Raw genomic sequence first — 23,621 nt, 5'->3', positions numbered from 1 at the left:
AACGCTGGCAGTTCTGGACAGTTATGGATTCACAATTTCTCGTTACAAAAGATACTAGCAAAAATTTAAATTAAGCAAAGACCTGACAGGAGCTTAAATTTCAATCTTTCAGTTAACACACTGCTGTCTATCTCACTAACTGCTAACACTTACCTTGGGTTTCACACGTTGGACTAGGCCCCCACCCTGTGCTTCCTGAACAAGGTCAATCAACTTCTTGTCTGCAACAAAATAATAATACGATTCTCCGCTCTCGTCTTCGATACCCTCTGCAGCGTCACTCAGATCTTCCTCTTCTCTCTCATCCATTTCTTCATTCTCTCCTTCCTCCCAGCCATCGTGAACTCCACTCACCTCATCCACTGCACCATCAGAGAAGCTCTGAACAGGGAACAAACAGAAAGAGCAGTCAGTGTTGCTGTAATCAAAGTCTTTTGTACATTTAACCATTGATTATGAACTATAAGTGATTATACCTACCAACCGTGCATGCTGATCAATAATTTATTCTCCAGCTACATGCTTCACTACACCATGAGGCCTCAACAATGCTTTAAGAACTAAAATTTCAGGTGATTGTCACTAACCAGAGATCCTGATGGAATATAAACCTAGATTCATAAACATTGCATTGATGATTGTTCTTTTGGACACTATGGAAATGAAGACAAATTTCACACTGTAGAATCAGAACGCAGAATTCATCACTTGATCCCCTCTGGCAAAACACAATGATTTTACAAGACACAACAGTCTCCATTCATCCAAAGAGCCAATCACCATACTGTTTGTACTTCCAATTCCAAAAGCAAGGTGAGAGGGAAGGAACCAGATAAAGTGCAATCTAAAACAAGTCCTTAATGGCAGATCAGGCAGAAGAGGCTTGTTTGGTACTGGAACTGGACCTAACCTCTCAAGGACTGTATGCCTGACATGAAATGGCATTCTCCAGTTATAAGCTAACCCACACCAGGCATCGACCTAGAGGAAACCAACATACACCCCACACGGACAAGCCCAGCGGTGATAAGCGAGAAGTGATGAGGACAGAACCGCAAAATCTGGAAGTCCCCAGCTTTAGACCCTACATTCAGTTGTCGCATTCTTGGAATAGCAGCAGTAGAGCCTTTTGGCAGTTTTCTTCATAAGCCCTCTTCAGGAGCCACTTGCCAACCACACGTGAAAAGGGTTAGAAAAAGTGCCCTAAAAACAGTTTGTTACATCTGCAATCTGGCTGGAAAACCACAATCAGCAAGATCATATACCTGTGATCAGAAAATCAAAGTTAACTCAATCTTGGAACCTTGAAGGTACGAACCCCCATGAGCAAAACCAGAATGGAGAACTGCCCTTGTTGTCCATGTGGACACTTCAACATTGATGTCACTGCCCTTCAAGAGACTCAAAGAGCAGGCACAGAGCAGCTGAGGAAAGGCAGCAATGGTTACACCTTCTTGCGGACAGAAAAACCTAAGGATGAACCCAGGATGCAAGGAATCGGATTTATCAAGAACAAACGCAAACGACTCTTGAACTCCCTGTCGACATTGAGTGCCTCATGACCTTACATCTACAGCTCACCAAGAATCAGCAGGCAACTGTTGAGTGCCTACCTCCAACCTATGATGCCAATGATGAGTCCAAAGAAGGATTCTACTTCACCTTGACACCATTCTCTCCAACATTCCCAAGGAAGATATCATCCTCCTTGGGGATTTCAATGTCAGAGTTGGAAAGGACTCCCAACTCTGGAAAGGAAAGAGTTGGAAATTGCAACTCCAATGGGGTTCTCCTGCTCACCAAATGTACAGAACACCATCATCACGCTGTTCCACCAAAAAGACAAATTCAAAGCTTCCTGGAGACATCCACGATCAAAGCAACATGCCACTTTGCCTTGCAATCCATGGGCCCTACAAATCAGCTCATTCTTCCTATGTCCTGTCAATATAATTCAAATTTTGACTATTTAATCTCGCCATTAGTAAGCTTAAGGAGTTGGTGAGGGGCTTAGTTCCTACAAGAACTTTAACATGCATGTTTACATGATAAATGTAGTAAAGGCTCACCATTCACAATGTTTTCCATAAGCTTTAGAAAAAAACTACTGGTGGTCTTTTATATTTGAAACAGTAAGTGTATTGTGTTATATTACTCTTTGCAGTACAGCATGCCTTCTGTCTTGTTATATCTTATTTCTAAATTAATTGAACCATTAGTTTTAGCCTGAATTATATGCTTAAGCGGTTGGGAATTTTGAAGAGGGAAACTTCCCTCCTGACCCCACCAAAGCCACCATCTACAAGCCACAAATCAGGAGTGCCATGGAATACTTTCCACTTGCCTGGATGAGTACAGCTCCAGCGACACTTAAATTTGACACCATCCAGGTCAAAGTAGCCTATTTTGAGTGGCACTCCTCCCACAAATGTTCACCATATGTACAATAGCAATGCTGTTCACCAGGCAGCCAAGGCTCTCCAAGGTTCCTTCAACAACACGTTGCAAACCATCCATCGTATAACAGGACAAGGGCAGCAAACACATGGGAACACCACACCTGCAAGTGACCCTCCAAGCCACAGCCATCGTTACTTGTAACTATATTGCTGTTCCTTCACTGTCGCTAAGACAGAATCCTGGGACTTCTTCCCTAACAATGTGCTTGTTCTTATACTATACGGACTGCAGCAGTTTAAAGAGGTGGCTCACCACCAACTTTGCAAGGGAAATTAAGGGTGGGTGTTTCAGTCAATGAATTTAAAATTGAGATATTGATTGTCTTTTCAAAAAGGATGACAAGAGGGATGTCTACCTCCAACTTTAAAGTTTATTATTGGTCAAAGGCTTACATTAATACTGTAATGAAGTTACTGTGAAAATTCCCTTCTCCCAAGATACATAAGAACATAAGAAATAGGAGCAGGAGTAGGCCATCTAGCCCTTCGAGCCTGCCCCGCCATTCAATAAGATCATGGCTGATCTGTCGTGGCTCAGTTCCACATTCCCGCCCCCTCCCCATAACCCTTAATCCCCTCTCTTATCAAAAACCCATCAACCCGTGTCTTAAAAATATTTAGCGAGGCAGCCTCCACCACTTCAACGGGCAGAGAATTCCAGAGATTCACCACCCTTTGAGTGAAGAAGTTCCTCTTCAACTCCGTTCTAAACCGCCCCCACTTTATCTTGAGGCTGTGCCCCCTAGTCCTACTGTCCTTTCTGAGCAGGAAGAGTCTCTCCACCTCTATCCTGTCCATCCCATTCATCATCTTATACTCCAGCGCCTGTTCGGTCGAGGAAGAATTCAGCACGGCCGATGCACCTAACCAGCATGTCTTTTGGACTATAGGAGGAAACCCACACAAAGATGGGGAAAATGTGCATACTCAGCACAGACAGTGGTCCAAGCCAGGAATCGAACCTAGGTCCCTGGTGCTGTGAGGTAGCATGCTAACCACTGTGCCAGTCAACAGGCAATAGAAAAGACCAAATACTTGTTCTTTCACACAATTCCATTCTGACCATGCATAAAGTCACAAGTTCCAATTCAGAATAAGAGTCTATTTGAGAAAAATGCTTTGTTTGCTGTGACCATGAGTTAAAAGCTTTGAGACCAGGTACCAATTTCCGACTGTTTCCACATACCCAAATTCAAGTAAGTTATCAAAAATAAAATGATAAAAAGCAAACCATGTGCCCTCTGCTCTAAGAAATGTGTGAGACACACAACCTGTTGAGGCATTCATTCAGAATGGCTCTATCATAAAGATATAAATATTAGCATTTATATTACTAATATCATGGTGAACATCTCAAAGATTCTACACAAGATGAAGCAAACATTACATTAGCAGACGGAGCAGCAATCCTGTGCCAGTTGCATCTCAAATCACAAATCAATTCATGCCTTGAACCACTACAGTTCATCTATTGCTGCAACAGTCCACAGCAGAGGCCAGAGGCCATCGCCCTGGAACACCTAGATAACAAAGACACCCATGTCAGACTCCTCTTTATTGACTACAGCTCAGCCTTCAACACCATCATTCCCACGAAACTCATCTCTGAACTTCACAACCTGGGGCTTAGCTCCTCCCTCTGTGACTGGATCCTGAACTTGCTAAATCACAGGGCATAATTAGTAAGGATAAGCAACAATACCTTCATGATCATCCTCAACAGCAGTGCTCTGCAGTGCTGTGTCCTCAGCCCCTTACTATACTCCTCATACGCCTTTAACTGTATGACCAAATTCCCCTGCAACTTGATTTTCAAGTTTTGATTTGATTGTCACATGTATTATCATACAGCGAAAAGTATTGTTTCTTGCGTGCCATACAGCTCAGAGAAGGAAAGGAGAGAGTGCAGAATGTAGAGTTACAGTCATAGCTAAGGTGTAGGGAAAGATCAACTATTGCAAGGTAGGTCCATTCAAAAGTCTGACGGCAGCAGGGAAGCAGCTGTTCTCGAGTTGGTTGGTACGTGACCTTAGAGTCAGAGGTTTACAGCATGGAAACAGGCCCTTCGACCCAACTCGTCCATGCCACCCTTTTTTTTTAAGCCCCTAAGCCAATCCCAATTGCCCACATCCCTCTATACACATAGTACCCATGTAACTATCTAAATGCTTTTTAAAAGACAAAATTGTACCTGCCTCCACTATCATCTCTGGCAGCTTGTTCCAGACACTCACCATCCTGTGTGAAAAAACTGCCCCTCTGGACACTTTTGTATCTCTCCCCTCTCAAGTTTTAACCTCCCTTACCTTTGGGAAAAGATATTGACTATCTAGTTGATCTGTGCACCTCATTATTTTGTAGACCTCTATAAGGTCACCTCTCAGCCTTCTGCGCTCCAGGGTAAGAAGTCCCAGTCTATCCAGCCTCTCCTTATAACTCAATCCATCAAGTCTCGGTAGCATCCTAGAAAATATTTTCTGCACTCATTCTAGTTTAATAATAATAGAATCATAGAACCCTACAGTGCAGAAAGAAGCTCTTTGGCCCATCAAGTCTGCACCGAACGCAATCCCACCCAGGCCCAACCCCCATATACCTACATATAATAGCCATTAACCCCTCTAACCTCTGCTACCCTGGACACTAAGGGGAAATTTCTTAGCATGGCCAATCAACCTAACCCGCACATCTTTGGACTGTGGGAGGAAACCGGAGTACCCGGAGGAAACCCACGCAGACACAAGCAGAACGTGTAAACTCCACACAGGCAGTGACCCGATCCAAGAATCAAACCCAGGAACCTGGGGCTGTGAAGCAGCAGTGCCAACCACTGTGTTACCGTGCCCCTCCTTTCTATAACAGGGTGACTGGAATTGTACACAGTATTCCAAGTGTGGCCTTACCAATGTCTTGTACAACTTCAACAAAACATCCCAACTCCGGTATTCAATGTTCTGACCAATGAAACCAAGCATGCTGAATGCCTTCTTCACCACTCTGTCCACCTGTGACTCCACTTTCAAGGAGCTATGAACATGTACCCCTAGATCTCTTTGTTCTGTAAGTCTCCCCAACACCCTACCATTAACTGAGTAAGTCCTGCCCTGGTTCAATCTACCAAAATGCATCACCTTGCATTTGTCTAAATTAAACTCCATCTGCCATTCATCAGCCCACTGGTCCAATTGATCACGATCCCATTGCAGTTAGAGATAACCCTCTTCACTGTCCATTATGCCAGCAATCTTGGTGTCATCTGCAAACTTACTAACCACGCCTTGGTTACTCTGACATCCTGCCTGTCTTTTCTCCTGGCAATGACATAGTCGATAAGATGCCAATGCTTAGAGTGGGGGTGCATCCAGGTCATCTTGTTACGGGTAGGCAGATGGAAGGTTGTGTTGGTGATGAGGAGGTTGTGTGCTGCACAGGTCTTCATTAAGAGTAGGCCATTACTGTTACGCTTGCCCACTCCATGCCTCCCCGCCAAATTGCAGAGTCACACCCTACTCTTGCACTGAAATCACCAAGCAAGATCAGCTTATCAGTGTTGCTCACTGCTGATAAGAGGGCGTCTAGTTCTTCGGAGAACTTGTCTTTCATCTCATCTGGGTCGTTCATTGTGGGGACATAGGCGCTGATCAGGGTGGCTTGACTTCTGTTCTGTAGCGGAAGCTGTAATGTCATAAGCCAGTCGTTCACACCCTTGGGTAGACTAGCAAGTTTCCGAACAAGGTGACTCCTGACGGCAAATCCAACTCCAGCATCACGACGCTCATCACCGCCATGACCACTCCAGGAAAAAAAAGTGTATCTACCTCCAGTTTCAGGCAACTGACCTACGTTCGCATGTCGAGTTTTGCTCAGGGCTGCAATGTCGACATTGTATCTTGCAAGCTGTCTGTATCTTGCAAGTCCATGTGTGGTGCTGACTCTGGACACATCACAGGGAAACAGGCTCGAAGGGCTAGATGGCCTACTCCTGCTCCTAGTTCTTATGTTCAAAGTTCAGCTGCCCCCCAAATTCATTCAGATGGTAAGCCAGTTCCATGATGGCCAGAGTACTGGATGGCGGAGAATCCTCTGAGGCATTCCCAGTCACCAATGGCGTCAAACAGGACTGTGTGCTTGCACCCACACCGTTCAGCATGATGTTTACTGCCATGCTGAATGATGCTCTCCAGGACAGTGTTGCTGGAATCAGCCTCAAGTAGAGTGGATGGGAAACTCTTCAACCTGAGGAGACTTCAAGCTATTACCAAAGTGAAGGAGACTGTTCTGAGAGATTTCCTCTTTGCCAATGACTGCACCCTATATACTGGCTCAGAGCCAGAGATGCAAGTCAGCATGGACAAATTTTCCACGGCTTGTGACAACTTTGGACTCACCATCAACATTAAAAAGACCGAAGTCATGCACCAGCCTGCTCCTCATGCACCGTACACAGAACCCATAGTCATAATCAAAGGGCAGAAACTACAGGGAGTGGACCAGTTCACTTATCTTGGCAGCACCCTCTCCCAAGCAGTGACTACTGATACAAAAGATAACTGCAGAATAGCAAAGGCAAGTTCTGCTTTCGGTAGACTGTGCTCCAATGTACAGGAACATTGAGGAATCAGCCCAGCAACAAAACTGAAGGTCTACAGCGCCACGATACTCACTACCCTCCTGTATGCCTGCGAAACGTGGACTGTGTATCGAAGGCATGCAAGACAGCTCAATCATTTCCACATGACTTACCTTCGCAGAATATTATGCATCAGACAGCAAGACAAAGTACCAGCCACTGAAGTTCTCTCTAGGGCAACTCTACCATCAGTCCACACACTGATGAGAGCTCAGACCCGGTGGGCAGGTCATGTCATCCGTATGTCAGATGAGCGCATACCCAAGCAACTCCTTTTTGGGGAACTCTCTGCTGGAAGACACTCACGTGGAGGACAGAAGAAACATTTCAAAGACACACTCAAGGCTTCCCTGAAGTCATCTGACATTGACACGACCACACGGGAAACACTAGCACAAAACAGCCATACCTGGCACTGCCTCATCCACAAAGGCTGTCAAGCTCACGTAGCAAGGTGTATTGCTGAAGCACAACTTAAGCACAAGCCCAGAGCCACGAGTGCAACTACAGTGTCTACACAAGTCTGATAAACGTGTGCCAGGACATTCCTTGCTCGAACTGGCCTGATCAGTCAGCTTCGGACAACCGCAACCAGCCTCAAAATAACTAATGGTGTCGAGGTCCTCATTGTTCGTCCATCATCATCAACAACAACCACGCCTCCTATATTCTCATCCAAATCATTAATATTAACGACAAACAACAGTGGACCCAGCACTGATCCCTGAGGCACACCACTGGTCACAGGCACAGAGCCAAATTGTATCCATTTAACTACCTCACCCTGGATCCCGTGAGATTTAACCTTATGCATAGTGGTTATAGTACTTGTGTCTCTAAATGCCTGTAGATCCTGTCTCTCAAAATACCTTCCAACAATTTACCCACTATAGATGTGAGGCTCACTGGCCTGTAGTTCCCAGGCTTTTCCCTGAAGCCCTTTTTAAAACAAAGGCACAACATTCGCCATTCTCCAATCTTCAGGCACCTCACCCATGACTATCGATGATTCAAATATCTCACTAGGGAACCCGCAATTTCCTCCCTAGCCTCCTACAATACCCTGGGATATATTTCATCAGGTCCCGGGGATTTATCTACCTTGATGCGCTTTAAGACTTCCAGCACCTCCTTATGTGTAATACGTACGCTCCTCAATACATCACTATTCATTTCTCCAAGTTCCCCAATATCCATACTTTTCTCAACAGTAAATACTGATGAGAAATATTCATTTAGGATCTCACCTATCTCTTGTGGATCCACACAGATGGTGTTGTTGGTCCTTAAGAGGCCCTTCTCTCTCTCCCCCTTATGTATTTGTAGAAGCTCTTTGGATTCTCCTTTGCCTTATCTGCCAAAATAATCTTGTGTCCCCTTTTTGCCCTCCTGTTTTCTCTCTTAACTCTACTCCTACACCCACGTTACTCAAGGGATTCATTTGATTCCAGCTGCCTATGCATGTCACATGTCTCTTTCTTCTTGATCAGGGCCTCAACATCCAGGGTTCCCTACTTCTGCCAGCCTTGCCCTTTATTCTAAGAGGAATGTATTTACCTGAACGCTGGTTAACATACTTTTGAAAGCATACCACTTACCAGACATCCCTTTGCCTTCCCACATACTTCCCCAATTAACTTTTGAGAGTTCCTCCCTGATACTATCAAAATTGGCCTTGCCCCGATTTAGAACTTTTCTATGGTGCATCTGTAAAAGTTGGTAAGAGCCGCAGCTGACATGTCAAATTTCCTTAGTCTTCTGAGACAGTGCTGATGACATCATTGTTGTGTCAGATCTCAAACAACGACAAGACACAGTACAGGAAACAGCTGAAGAATCTAGTGAACCAGTGCAACGACAATAATCTCTCCTTCAATGTCAACAAAAAGATAATCATCGATTTCAGAAAGCAAAGTGGAGGGCATGCCCACGTCTACAACAGTGGGGACAAATCAGAAATATTCGAGAACTTCATGTTTGTAGGTGTTCAGATCACCAACAACCTGTCCTGGAGCTCCACACGGATGCTATAGTTAAGAAAGCCGACCAACATCTCTACTTCCTCAGAAGACTAAAGAAAATTTGTCATGTCCACGACAACTTTCACCAGCTTCTACAGATACACCACAGGAAGCACTCTCGGTTGTATCACAGCTTGGTATGGCTCCTGTTCTGTCCAAGACCACAATAAACTACAAAGGATCCCAGTCCATTACTCAAGCCAGCCTCCCATCCGTTGAAACCGTCTACGCTGCCTCAGAAAAGCAGCCAGCATAATTAAGAACGCCACACTATTCCACCTTCTTCCATCAGGAAAAAGAAACCAGAGTCTGAGGACACATAACAACCGACTCAAGAATAGCTTTTCCCCTACTGCCATCAACTTTTTGAATGGACCTACCTCACATTAAGTTGATCTTTCTCTACACCCTAGCTATGGATTTTAACACCACATTCTGCACACTCTCCTTTCCTTCCTTATGTACAGAATGTTTTGTATAGCATGCAAGAAACACTATATACTTTTCACTGTATACTAATACATATAACAATGATAAATCAAATTTCAGTTCCAAACAGCAATGAGTTGAATTGACAGTCAATCTGTTCCTTTGACAGTAATAGTTGACAGTTGGCCAGCACCCCAGGGAGATTATCTGTATCATGTGTGGCTTGGCATCTTTGTGCTCATTTCGCTGTTGGTGCTCGCCACAGCTGTGTAGATACTGGCACTCTGATTGAATCTCATCTAATTTTGCAAGAGTTGGAAGATCTTAGACTTGGAAGCTGTGGGCCAAAACTAATCCCACGCTCATCCAGTATATATATTCCAGCAGCAAGAAATGGGGTATCATTCTAGGCCGAGTTACTCTACATTTCCCCAACTCCCAATGCTTACTTCAAAAGAGCAGCCATTAATATTTTTATAGCAATAACAATTATGTTACAATGCCAAGCAACTTACTTACCTGAAATTTCAAGCATGAGCTTACAAAGGAAGGTCTTGCCATGAGAATACGTATAGTCCAAAGCAGAATTAAGATTGGCTATGATTAGAATATATATCTAATCTTAAATCTTAGAAAGTGTTACTACATTCCACTGATAAAGCATGCTTCTGCGCTGCATTGTTAGCTGTGCTAATCACTGGGGAGATGAAGATCTTGTCAAATTTTCCAGTGCTGATTGAGACTGATAATTACTAAGCTTCTCTATGAAAGATAGATGGACGGACCCTGGGTTTCACAGAGCACACCATTGCTCTGCCCAATTCAGCTGGATATTAAAGACTTCCACCTAAGATGAAGAATAGCAGTCCAACTGGAGGCCAACTGATACCCATCAGACTGCACTGTAGCAAAACCCAGTGCTTTCAGCAGAGAATGGGAGAAGCAGCAGAGTTTCACAGAAAACCTGTGGAACAATGTGACGTTCTGGTCCAGTGACATCACAAATGGGGAGCCAGTCCCACAGTTCTCAATTTCCAATCATACGTTTGTGGCATTACATCAGGGAATTTGATACAAAAGGTCTATTCCAAGCTGCACTCGGGAAACCGATGAACACAAATGGTCTTTGTGCTGACCATCGTTACTCAAGTCAGTAAAATAAACTTCTGCTTCAACTTCAACATTCTTTCAAGTTTTCAGCTTGAAGAAGTTGGCTTAAAGTCAGTAAAAATAAAGTCAGGGTCAGGATATGTCCAAGTTAGCAAATTAACAGCAATGTTAACCCAGTGTCAAATCCCTACTTTATTCAGGTGCTTTGCATCAACAGCAGCAATAATTGCCATCTGCTAACTGAAGAACATGAACAATATACAAAAGGGGCTGCAAACCAAAACAACTATCAGAATAGATACAAACATGGCAGCACAGTGGCACAATGATTAGCACTGCTGCCTCACAGAGTCAGGGACCCAGGTTTGATTCCCAGTTTGGGTCACTGTCTGTGCAGAGTCTGCACATTGTCCCCACGTTCGCATGGATTTCCTCCCACAGTCTGAAAAACGTGCTGATTAGGTGCATTGACCCAGAAAAGTGCTGGACTATGGGTGACTGGGGAAATTTCACAGTAACTTCACTGCAGTGTTAATGTAAGCCTTACTTGTGACAAATAAATAAACTCTTTTTAAAAATGAGGCGGCGGCCACTCAGTCCAGTGAGCCTGCTGCCCCATTCAAGATGACCGTGGCCGATCTGATCGTAATCTCAACCCCACATTTCTGATGACCCTGATAACCTTTATTTGAAAAAATATTCAAATATTCTGCTTTCGCTGCTTTTTGAGAAAGTCGTCCAGAGACTTGCAACCCTCAGAAAAAAATCCTCATCTGTCTTAAATGAACTCGTATTTTTAAACTTTGACCCCCTCATGAGTGGCACAACGATTAGCACTGCTACCTCATAGCGTCAGGGACCTGGATTCGATTCCCAACTTGACTCACTGTCTGTGCGAAGACTGCACATTCTCCCAATCTCTGCATGGGTTTCCTCCGGATGCTCCAGTTTCCTTCCACAGTTTGAAAGACTTGGTTAGGTGCATTAACCATGCTAAATTCTCCCTCAGTGTATCTGAACAGGGGCTGGAGTGTGGCAACTAGAAAATTTTCGCAGTAATTTCATTGCCGTGTTAATGTAAGCTATTTGTAACTTTAAACCTAGTTCTAGATTCTGTTTCTAATGCATTTAAATCTTTCCTTATATAAAACCATAAGGGGACCAATACTATACATAATACTCCAGATGTGGCCATAACCTCCAGTTTTGTAACCAATACACCTCACAATAAAATGATAATATTCTATTAGCTTTCCTAATGACTTGCTGTCAGGGGGATGGGAAAATGAAATGTCGTCCAAAAGCCAGTGTTGAGGGTCATGAGGTACTGAGGAAGGTATCAAGGTCGCAGGAGTGTACAGGCAGCCAGGATGGTGAGTTGAAGTGTATCTACTTCAATGCAAGGAGCATCAGGAATAAGATAGGTGAACTTGGAGCATGGAATGGTACTTGGAATTATGATGTTGTGGCCATTACGGAGACATGGTTAGAATAGGGCAGGAATGATTGCTGACAGTTCCAAGTAGGGAAGGCAGTAAAAGAGGTGGAGCAGTAGCATTGTTAATCAAGGATAGTTTAACAGCTGCTGAAAGGCATCGAGGGAGATCTGCCTACTGAGGTAATATGGGCTGAAGTCAGAAAAAGGAAAGGATCGGTCACATTGTTAGGAGTTTTCTATAGGCCCCCAAATAGTAATAGAGATGGAGGGGGAAAATGGCAAAGCAGACTATGGATAGGTGTGGAGGTCACAGGGTAGTTACCATAGGTGATTTTAACTTTCCAAATATTAATTGGAACCTTTATAGGTCAAATAGTTCAGATGGGACACTTTTTGTACAGTATGTGCAGGAGGTTTCCTGACACAATATGTGGATAAGCCGACAAGAGGTGGGGCCACATTGGACTTGGTCCTGGGTAATGAACCGGGCCAAGTGTTAGATTTGTTTGTGGGGGAGCACTTTGGAGATAGTGACCACAATTCAATGTCCATCATTATTGCAATGGAGAGGGATAGGGTCACACGGCAGGGCCAGGTTTACAATTGGGGCAGGGGTAATTATGATGTGATTAGGCAAGAATTAAGGAACATAAGATGGAGACAGAAACTGTCAGGTACGGGCGCAAACGAAAAGTGGAGCTTTTTCAAGGAACAAATACTGCGTGTCCTTGATAGGTACGTTCCTGGCAGGCAAGGAGGAAATGGCCGAGTGAGGGAACCATGGTTCACAAAGGAGGTTGAATGTCTTGTCAAGAGAAAAAAGGAAGCGTATGTAAGGATGAGAAAACAAGGTTCAGTTGGGTCGCCTGAGGGTTACAAGATAGCCAGGAATGAGTTAAAAAGGGTTTAGGAGAGCTAGGAGGGGGCATGAGAAGTCCTTGTCAGGTCAGATAAAAGAAAACCTCAAGGCTTTTTACTCTTACGTGAGAAATAAAAGAATGACCAGGGTGAGGTTAGGGCCAGTCGAGGATAGTACTGGGAACTTGTGCATGGAGTCAGAAGAGATAGGTGAGGCATTAAATGAATATTTTTCTTCACTGCTCACTAAGGAGCGGGGTCATGTTTTTCAGGATGAGTGCATGATACAGGCTGATAGGATGGATGAGGTAGATATTCTGAGGGAAGATGTATTAGCAATTGTTAATAAGTCCCCAGGGCCAGATGGGATACATCTTAGGTTACTTTGGGAGGTAAGGGATGAGACTGCGGAGTCTTTAGCTTTGATCTTTGGGTCCTCACTGTCCAAGGGGATTGTGTCAGAGGACTGGAGAGTGGCGAAATGTTGTTCCTCTCTTCAAGAAAGGAAATAGGAATGATCCTGGTAATTATAGGCCAGTTAGTCTTACTTCGGTGGTCGGTAAGTTAATGGAAAGGGTCTTGAGAGATAGGATTTATGACCATTTGGAAAGATGCAGTTTAATCCGGGATAGTCAGCACGGATTCGTGAGGGGTAAGTCCTGCCTCACAAATCTGATTGAATTCTTTGAGAAGGTAACTAAGTGTGGGGATGAAGGTAGAGCAGTTGATGTCGTATACGTGCATTTTATTAAGGCGTTTAATAAGTTCCCCATGGTTGGCTCATGAAAATATAGGAGGTGTGGGATAGAAGGAAATTTGGCTGATTGGATAAGTAATTGGCTCTCTCATAGAAGACAGAGGGTGGTGATGGAAGGAAAATTTTCAGTCTGGAGGAAAGTTACCAGCGGTGTACCACAGGGATCAGTGCTGGGTCCTCTGCTATTTGTGATTTTTATCAATGACTTGGAAGAAGGGACTGAAGGGTGGGTTAGTAAATTTGCTGATGACACCAAGATTGTGGAGTAGTGGATGAGGTGGAGGGCTCTTGCAGGCTGCAAAGTGACAATGATAGGATGCAGAGCTAGGCTGAAAAGTGAGAGATGGAGTTTAACCCTGATAAGTGCGAGGTGACTCATTTTGGGAGGACAAACATGAATGTGGATTACAGGGTCAACAGCAGGGTTCTGAGGAAGGTAGAGGAACAGAAAGATCTTGGGCTTCATATGCACAGATCTCTGAAGGTGGCCACTCAAGTGGATAGAACCATGAAGAAGGCTTATAGTGTGTTAGCACTTATTAACAGGGGGTTTGAGTTTAAGAGCTGTGGGGTTATGCTGCAACTATACCAGACGTTGGTGAGACCACATCTGGAATATTGTGTGCAGTTCTGGTCACCTCACCATAAGGAGGATGTGGAAGCATTGGAAAGAGTGCAGAGGAGATTTACCAGGATGCTGCCTGGTTTGGAGGGTAGATCTTATGAGGAATGGTTGAGGGAACTGGGACTATTCTCTTTAGAGCGGAGGAGGATGAGAGGTGACTTAATAGAGGTTTATAAGATGATGAGGGGGATAGATAGAGTGGACGTGCAGAGACTATTTCCTCGGGTGGCTGTAGCTGTCAGTAGGGGGCATAACTATAAAGGTTCATGGCAGGAGATACAGGAGGGATGTCCGAGGTAGATCCTTCACTCAGACAGTGATTGGGGTGTGGAATACACTGCGTGCCATGATAGTGGAGTCAGACATGTTAGGAACTTTCAAGCAGTTATTGGATAGGCACATGGAACACTCCAGAATTATAGGGAATGGGATAGCTTGATTTTGGGTTTAGAAATAGCTTGGCACAACATTGAGGGCTGAAGGGCCTGTACTGTGCTATAGTATGTTTCTGTGCTGTAGCTGTATACTAGCCTTTTGTGTTTCACGCACTGGTATCTCAGAGCTTTGCAATCCTTCACTATTTAAATAAGGTTTCTTTTTTTAAATTCTCGTTGCCAAAATATACAATTCTCATTCGCCCACATTATGCCCCATTTGCTAGATTTTGCCAACTCACTAATCATACCCCTACTCCTTTGTTGCCTCCTTACAACTTTCCGGCCTATCTTTAGCAAAAGTGCAAGTTCTTTAAATAAACAAAGTACAGGCGCCAGCACTGATCCCAATGACACACCAATCATATCCTGCCAACCAGAACAAGACCCATTTATGCCAACTCCTTTATGTTAGCTAGTCAATCATAGGATCATAGAAACTCTACAATGCAGAAGGAAGCCATTCGGCCCAGAGTCTGCACTGACAACAATCCCACCTTGGCTCTAACCTACTGCACTTAATCCATGCCTCCTGATGCCCCTTATGTATTAGCCTTTGATGTGGCATTTAATCAAATGCGTTCTGGAAAGCAGAGGCCGCCTGGAATATCTCTTTGCAATGAATTAGCATTTTATGCAAATCTTTTTTCTGTTCACTCACAGGACATAGGCATGCTGGCCAGCCAGCATTTATTGTCCATCCCCAGATACCCCTTGGAGAGCAGTTGAGAGTCACACATAGGCCAGATCAAATAAGGGCAGCAGATTTCCTTCCCTAAAGGACACTAGTGAACCAGATGGCTTTTTCCCAACAATCAACAATGTTCTGTGCTCATCATTAGCTTCTTAATTCCAGATTCCAAAATTCTACCATCTGCTGTGGTGGGATTCAAACCCAGGTTCCAGAACAGTAGCTGATTTTCTGGATTAATAATCTAGTAATAATACCACTAAGCCATCACCTCTCCACAATGATGAATGAGCTCCAAGCACCTTTCACAAGCATGCAAGAGTTATGCTTAAGAAATAATTTTTTAATGGCAGATTTTTATTTGAATATGGATGTTTACTTGTGCTGTGAACAGATAGCAAACTGAACAATGCTTTGACAAGTTTACTGTGGGCAGCTTACACTCCATCTCAGAAGATCTGGATGGATTAATGGCAGAGTAAAATCGAGAGGTGGACACTCAACAAGACATTGGAGTCCTCGTGCATCAGTCGCTGAAACTAAGCGCGCAGATACAACAGGCAATAAAGGTAGCAAATGGTATGTTAGCCTTCATAGTGTGAGGATTTGAGTATAAGAATAGGGATGTTTTGCTGCAATTGTATAGGGTGTTGGGTGAGGCCACACGTGAAGCAGTGTGTGCAGTTTTGATGTCCTTATTTGAGGAAGAATGTCCTTGCTATAGAGGGAGTACAGTAAAGGTTTACCAGGCTGATTCCTGGGATGACAGGTCTGTCATACAAAACTAAGTGGGTTAGGATTAGATTCACTGGAGTTTAGAAGAGTGAGAGGGGATCTCATAGAAACTTATAAAATCTCACAGGATCAGACAGGGTAGATTCAGAAAGAATGTTCCCGATGGTGCGAGAGTCCAGAACTAGGACTCATAGTTTGAGGATAAGGGATAAACCTTTTAGAACTGAGGCGAGGAAAAATTTCTTCACCCAGAGGATGGTGAATATGTGGAATTCGCTACTGCAGAATGTAGTTGAGGGCAAAACGGTGGGAGGGGGGAGATTAGGATATTGAATTCAATGATCAGCCATAAATCACGTACAGCTTATTAGTCACAAGTGAGGCTTACATTCACATCAAATGAAGTTATTGTGAAATTCCCCTAATTTCCACATTCTGGCGCCCATTCGGGTCAATGCACTTAACCAGCACATCTTTCAGACCGTGTGAGGAAACCCGCATAAACCCCAGGGAAAACATGCAAACTCCACTTAGTCCGTCAAGGCAGGAATCGAACCTGGGTTCCTGATACTGTGAAGTTAGCAGTGCTAACCACTGTGCAATTGTGCCGTCCAAAACAGGTAGAGTGGCCTACTCTTGCTTCTAGTTCCTATGTTAGCATCTTACTTCTATTTAGCAGTTGCAAGACAAACTAAATTCAAGTCCTTTTCTGGAAACACAGAAAGGGAAGTTAAAGGAAGGAGGAGAGGAAATTCCCATCATCTTGTCAGTTAAGATCATTGTCAGAATAATCCCAACTGGTGGGTTACAAGGTACACTGAGTAAAAAACCCAAACTTAGAACCTTAAGATTTAATGTGTAATCTTATTTCAAAGATAAAAAGATATTCAGAAGAGGAGGCTATTCAGCCCATCAGTTTCTTTCCTCCCAAACCTTCTGATTTGATTTGTCACGTGTATTCGTATAGTGAAAAATATTGTTCCTTGTGCTCTATACAGAGAAAACATACCATTCATAGAGAATAAAGCAAGAGGGTGCAGAATGTAATGTTACAGTCATAGCTAGGGTGTAGAGAAAGATCAACTTAATGCAAGGTAGGTCCATTCAAAAGTCTGATAGCAGCAGACAAGAAGCTGTTCCTGAGTTGGTTGGTATACAACCTCAGACTTTTGTATCATTTTCCTGATGGAAGGAGGAGGAAGAGAATGTCCAGGGTGCGTTGAATCAATGGATGGGATGCTGGTTTGTGTGATGGATTGCGCTACATTCATCACCTGTATAGTATCCTCTGTATAGTTCAACCATAGATTTACATGTTAGACAATCTTCACTACAGAGGAGGCCGAATATTTTGCACTACTTACAATACTGCACAACATGTGTAATCACACATATCAACCCAGTTCTTTTCAGAAAATACCAATCAATATCTGTGCAGTATAGTGGTAGAGTGGTTAGCACTGCTGCTTCACATCACCAGAGATGCGGGTTCGATTCCCAGCTTGGGTCACTGTCTGTGCTAAGTCTGCACATTCTCCCAGTGTCTGCATGGGTTTCCTCCAGGTGCTCCAGTTTCCTCCCACAGTCCGAAAGGCGTACTGGTTAGGTACATTGGCCATGTTAAATTCTCCCTCTGTATCCGAACAGCCACCAGAGTGTGGCAATTAGGGGATTTTCACAGTAACTTCATTGTAATGTTAAATGTAAGCTGACTTGTAACACTAATAAATAAATTTTAAACCAGACAGTTTTTCAATCCTGAGTTGGTCAGAGAAATTAGCTCTCTGCTAATGTGGCTGCATTGAAAGGGCCATATGTGGGTGTATGATGAGGTCTACATTCTGGAGTCATATATGATGCCTCTGAATGAGTTTACAAAGTCTTTGAAGATACAAATGCCATGTCCAGCATTGCAACTGCTGCTTTAGGCCCTGTAAACTCAGGATACATTTTTCTTGCTCTCCATCCACCATTGTCCATATTACTTCCAGGCAAAATTCTGTTATCTAATGAACATCGATTACTGCAGCAGCCCATCATGCAGTCCCAGAAATTTCTTCTGGGAAGGCCCATGCTCCCATCCATGCTTCAAAGATCAAAGATCAGTGATTCATCTTATATTTCAAAGAACACGATAAATTATCTGTTGCTTCCATTCATACCATTCTTCTCTGCTATCTTACCCCAAAGATTAATTACCCTTTGAATAAAAATTCGACCAAAATTTCCCCAAACCCCACCTTCCTTAACTTCCTCATTTTGATCCCATGTCCCACTCCCACCCTTTATTTGAACCATTTGCAGCAGTGAGCAATTTACCTGATGCAGTTTGGTCAATTCCCTTCTTCCTCCTAAAGACTTCAATCAGGTGAGATCTGCTCTTTGCCAATTTGCACCCCATGTTGCACTTGCATCAAATTCAGAATCTCTAACCAGTTACTGTATTAGAAGATTACTGAACAAAGACAGATTTTAATTAATTCCACTGCAGAGTAACAAAGGAGCACAAACACAGCTGAATATGCTGCTGTCCCCATGAATAGCCAGCAGGTGGTGGCATGGTGCCACTTTCAGCAAAACCATTCTCACAATTGTAGAAATGAACGTACAGATCACGCGGCACCTAATCCAGATCTCTGAACAGCAATTATATCCCTACAGTATCACAAAATAAACTACATCATCCACAGATCTGTATCAAACTACTTCAGCAGCACAAGATGGGGATTAAATCCGACTTCAGCCCAGAATTTAGATTGACATCAGTCTGTTCTTTAAAAACCAAGGCATTTGTTCTTTTATTGTGCGCGCACACGCACCGGGGGGGGGGGGGGGGGGGGGGGGTGACTTTCCTCATGTCCAATTCAGTATTTCTCACAAAAGCTACTTGAATAAACACTTGTGGATGCAAGCTTTGCTATATTTATCCAAATATAATCAAAATTATTCACACTAGTGGTCTGCCTGAGCATTTCCTTCCATTACAAAAGCAATGATGAAATAAGAACATAAGAAATAGGAGCAGGAGTAGGCCATCTAGCCCTTCGAGCCTGCCCCGCCATTCAATAAGATCATGGCTGATCTGTCATGTCTCAGTTCCACTTTCCCGCCCTCTCCCCATAACCCTTAATCCCCTCTCTTATCAAAAACCCATCAACCCGCGTCTTAAAAATATTTAGCGAGGCAGCCTCCACCACTTCAACGGGCAGAGAATTCCAGAGATTCACCACCCTTTGAGTGAAGAAGTTCCTCCTCAACTCCGTTCTAAACTGCCCCCCCTTTATCTTGAGGCTGTGCCCCCTAGTCCTACTGTCCTTTCTAAGCGGGAAGAGTCTCTCCACCTCTATCCTATCCATCCCATCCATCATCTTATACGTCTCAATGAGATCTCCCCTCATTCTTCTAAACTCTAACGAGTACAAGCCCAGTTTATTCAGCCTCTCCTCATAGCTCAACCCCCTCAACTCCGGTATCAGCCTAGTAAACCTCCTCTGCACCCCCTCCAAGGCCAAAATATCCTTGCGTAAGTGCGGCGACCAAAACTGCACACAGTACTCCAGCTGCGGCCTCACCAGTGCCCTATACAGCTGCAGCAAGGCCTCCCTACTTTTATATTCAATCCCCCTCGCTATGAAGGCCAGCATCCCATTTGCCTTCCTGACCACCTGCTGCACCTGCAGGCTAGGTTTTTTGCGACTCATGCACAAGGACCCCGAGGTCCCTCTGCACCGTCGCCTGCTGCAGTTTTTCGCCACGCAAGTAATTGTCCTTCCTACCATTATTCCTACCAAAGTGGACCACCTCACATTTGCCAACATTAAATTCCATTTGCCAGTTCCTGGCCCATTCGTCCAGCCTATCTAGATCCTTCTGCAGACTCTCCACACCCTCCGCGCAATTTGCCGTTCCACCAATCTTGGTGTCATCAGCAAATTTTGACACCATACACTCGGTTCCCTCCTCCAGATCATCTATATAAATGGTAAATAGCTGAGGCCCCAGCACCGACCCCTGGGGCACTCCACTAGTCACCAACCACCAATCCGAATAGCACCCATTGACCCCCACACTCTGCCTCCTATTTGACAGCCAATCCTCTATCCACGCTAACACCCTACCCCCAACTCCATGCCCCCTTACCTTCTGCAATAACCTCTTGTGAGGTACCTTGTCAAACGCCTTCTGAAAATCAAGACAGACCACATCCACCGGCTCTCCTCTATCCACCGCCCTAGACACATCCTCATAGAACTCCAATAAATTTGTCAGACACAACTTCCCCTTAACGAAACCGTGCTGCGTCTGCTCTATCAAGCAATTCTCCTCAAGATGCCTCGCTATTTCCTCCTTGATGACGGATTCTAACATTTTACCTACAACAGACGTTAAACTAATTAAAATATGCAAGCCCTTGTACTCAGTGAATGAGCTATTCTATTGACCAATCATATGGGAAACAATGTTGATCAACAATGAAGTTTGTATTGGCAGTACAAGATCAGTTTCTGTCAAGACAGTATTTGGAGTGTAACCTACAGACAGCCGCCCTAATGTCATCACCTCTCTCTACAGGCATCGACTGACCTGTGGCACATGGAGCAGTCCACACGCTTGGCACCCTGGCCAGCACCTCCAACATTCAATCCCTCCACACACCAATGCACAGTGACAGCCATGCACCCTTTAACAGCACCTTCCAAACCTGCGACCACCACCATCTAGGACAAGGGCAGCAGACACATGGTAACACCTCCAGCTGTAAATGTCCCCTCCAAGCCATTCACCATCCTGACGTGGAAGTATGTTAGCTCTTGCAGAGGGACCTCGGGGTCCTTGTGCAAGATCCTGGAACTCCCCCTCTAACAGCACTGTGGGTGTACCTACACTAAATGGATTTCAACGGTTCAAGGCGGCAGTTCACCACATCAAGGGCAATAATGTTGCCCTTGCCAGCAACTTTCACATCCCATGAATGTTTTCTCTTAATTCCAGTATCTTCGTGTTTGCAGGATTTTGAGTCTTTTTTTTAAGCTTACTGGAGTTACAGGCTGATTTGATTTGATCTATTATTGTCACATAATAGTAGCATACAGTGAAAAGTATTGTTTCTTAGACACTACACAAAAACATACTGTTCATTGAGAAGGAAATAAAAGTGCAGACTGTAGTGTTACAGTCACAGCTAGGGTGTAGAGAAAGATCAACTTAAGAGGTAGGTCCATTCAAAAGTCTGACAGCAGCAGGGAAGAAGCTGTTCTTGAGTCGGCTGGTACGTGACCTCAGACTTTTGTATCTTTTTCCCAAAGGAAGTAGGTGGAAGAAAGAATGTCCAGGGTGCATGGAGTCCTTGATTATGCTGGCTGCTTTTCTGAGGCAGCAGGAAGTGTTGACTGAGTCAATGGATGGGAGGCTGGTTTGCGTGACGGATTGGGCTACGTTCAAGATCTTTTTTGTATTTCTTAGGCAGAGCAGGAGCCATACCAAGCTGTGACACAACCAGGAAGAATGAGTTTTATGGTGCATCTGTGGAAGTTGGAGAGACTCATAGTGGACATGCCAAATTTCCTTAGTCTTCTGAGAAAGTAGAGGTGTTGGTGGGCTTTCTTAACTATCTGTTCCACAGAAGGCTATGGAGGCCAGATCATTGAGTGTCTTTAAGACAGAGAGAGATAGGTTCTTGATTAATAAGGGGATCGGAGGATCAGCAGTCATGGAGGAGACAGGAGAATGGAGAGGACAAAAATATCAGCCATGATTGCATGGCAGAACAGGCTCAGTGGGCTGAGTGGCCTCATTCTGCTCCTATATCTTATGGTCTTCTTGTGACGGAATGGGGGAGGGGACTAGGACAGGTTGTTGGTGATCTGGACACCTACAAACTTGAAGTTCTTGACCCTTTCTACTTCATCCCTATTGATGTAGACAGGGGCATGTTCTCCTTTATGTTTTCTGAAGTCAATGTCAAAGATTGGGGGAAAGGCAAATTGTGCAGAGGGTGTGGAGAGTCTGCAGAAGGATCTAGATAGGCTGGGCGAATGGGCCAGGAAATGGCAAATGGAATTTAATGTTGGCAAGTGTGAGGTGGTCCACTTTGGTAGGAAGAATGGTAGGAAGGACTATTACTTACGGGGCGAAAAACTGCAGCAGGCGACAGTGCAGAGGGACCTCGGGGTCCTTGTGCATGGGTCGCAAAAACCCAGCTTGCAGGTGCAGCATGTGGTCAGGAAGGCGAATGGGATGCTGGCCTTCATAGCGAGGGGGATTGAATATAAAAGGAGGGAGGTCTTGCTGCAGCTGTATAGGGCATTGGTGAGGCCGCAGCTGGAGTACTGTGTGCAGTTTTGGGCGCCGCACCTGCGCAAAGATATTTTGGCCTTGGAGGGAGTGCAGAGGAGGTTTACTAGGCTGATACCGGAGTTGAGGGGGAACCAGAGCACCCGCAGGAAACCCATGCAGGCACGAGGAGAATGAGCAGACTCCACAGTGACCCAAGCTGGGGAATCGAACCCAGGAGCTATGAAGCAGCAGTGCTAACCACTGTGCTATCGTGCCAGGTTAAAGTCCAACAGCTTTATTTGCCAGCAGAAGCCACTAGCTTTTGGAGCATTGCTCCTTCATCAGGCGAGGGGCAGCACTCCAGAAGCTCATAAGAAATAGGAGCAGGAGTAGGCCATCTAGCCCTTTGAGTCTGCCCCGCCATTCAATAAGATCATGGCTGATCTGATAGTGGATCAGTTCCACTTTCCCGCTTTCTCCCCATAACCCTTAATTCCCTTGTCTGTCAAAAACCTATCTACCCGTGACTTAAAAATATTTAGCGAGGCAGCCTCCACCACTTCAACGGGCAGAGAATTCCAGAGATTCACCACCCTTTGAGTGAAGAAGTTCCTCCTCAACTCCGTTCTAAACTGCCCCCTCCCTTATCTTGAGGCTGTGCCCTCTAGTCCTGCTGTCCTTTCTAAGCGGGAGGAATCTCTCTACCTCTACCCTATCCATCCCCTTCATTATCTTATACGTCTCTGTAAGATCCTCCCTCAGCCTTCTAAACTCTAACGAGTACAGGCCCAGTCTATTTAATCTCTCCTCATAAGCTAACCCCCTCATCATGCTACCAAATAAACCTGTTGGACTTCAACCTGGTGTTGTAAGACTTCTTACTGTGCCCACTCCAGTCCAATGCTGGCATCTCCACATCATGAGTGGGCAGTCTCAGTTTTAGCTGTCAATCATTCCTGTTTAAAGGGGTATAGTGTCAAAGAGGTTTACAGCATGGAAACAGGCTCTTCGACCCAACGTCTCCATGCTGACCCCTTTTTTTTAAACCCCTAAGCTCGTCCCACTTGCCCGCATTTGGCCCATATCTCTCTATACCCATCTTACCCATGTAACTGTCTAAATGCTTTTTTTTAAAAGACAAAATTGTACCTGTTTCTA

General features: G+C 44.5%; 1 protein-coding gene across 2 annotated transcripts in view; it reads right to left on the bottom strand.

The window, feature by feature from the left end:
* LOC145349273 (F-box/WD repeat-containing protein 7-like) overlaps positions 1-23,621 on the bottom strand; it is a 258,322-nt gene that overhangs the window by 214,360 nt on the left and 20,341 nt on the right. For both annotated transcript variants that reach the window (XM_080197782.1, XM_080197783.1), the window contains exon 3: positions 154-381. In XM_080197782.1, coding sequence (XP_080053908.1) covers positions 154-381 — 228 coding nt within the window. The remainder of the gene's footprint in view (positions 1-153; positions 382-23,621) is intronic.

This window comes from Carcharhinus amblyrhynchos, chromosome 10 (genome assembly GCF_965287045.1).
Source record: "Carcharhinus amblyrhynchos chromosome 10, sCarAmb.v2.hapA, whole genome shotgun sequence".
Taxonomy (NCBI): domain Eukaryota; kingdom Metazoa; phylum Chordata; class Chondrichthyes; order Carcharhiniformes; family Carcharhinidae; genus Carcharhinus; species Carcharhinus amblyrhynchos.
Note: the sequence above shows the minus strand (reverse complement) of the source record. Positions and strands in the feature narration are given on the sequence as shown.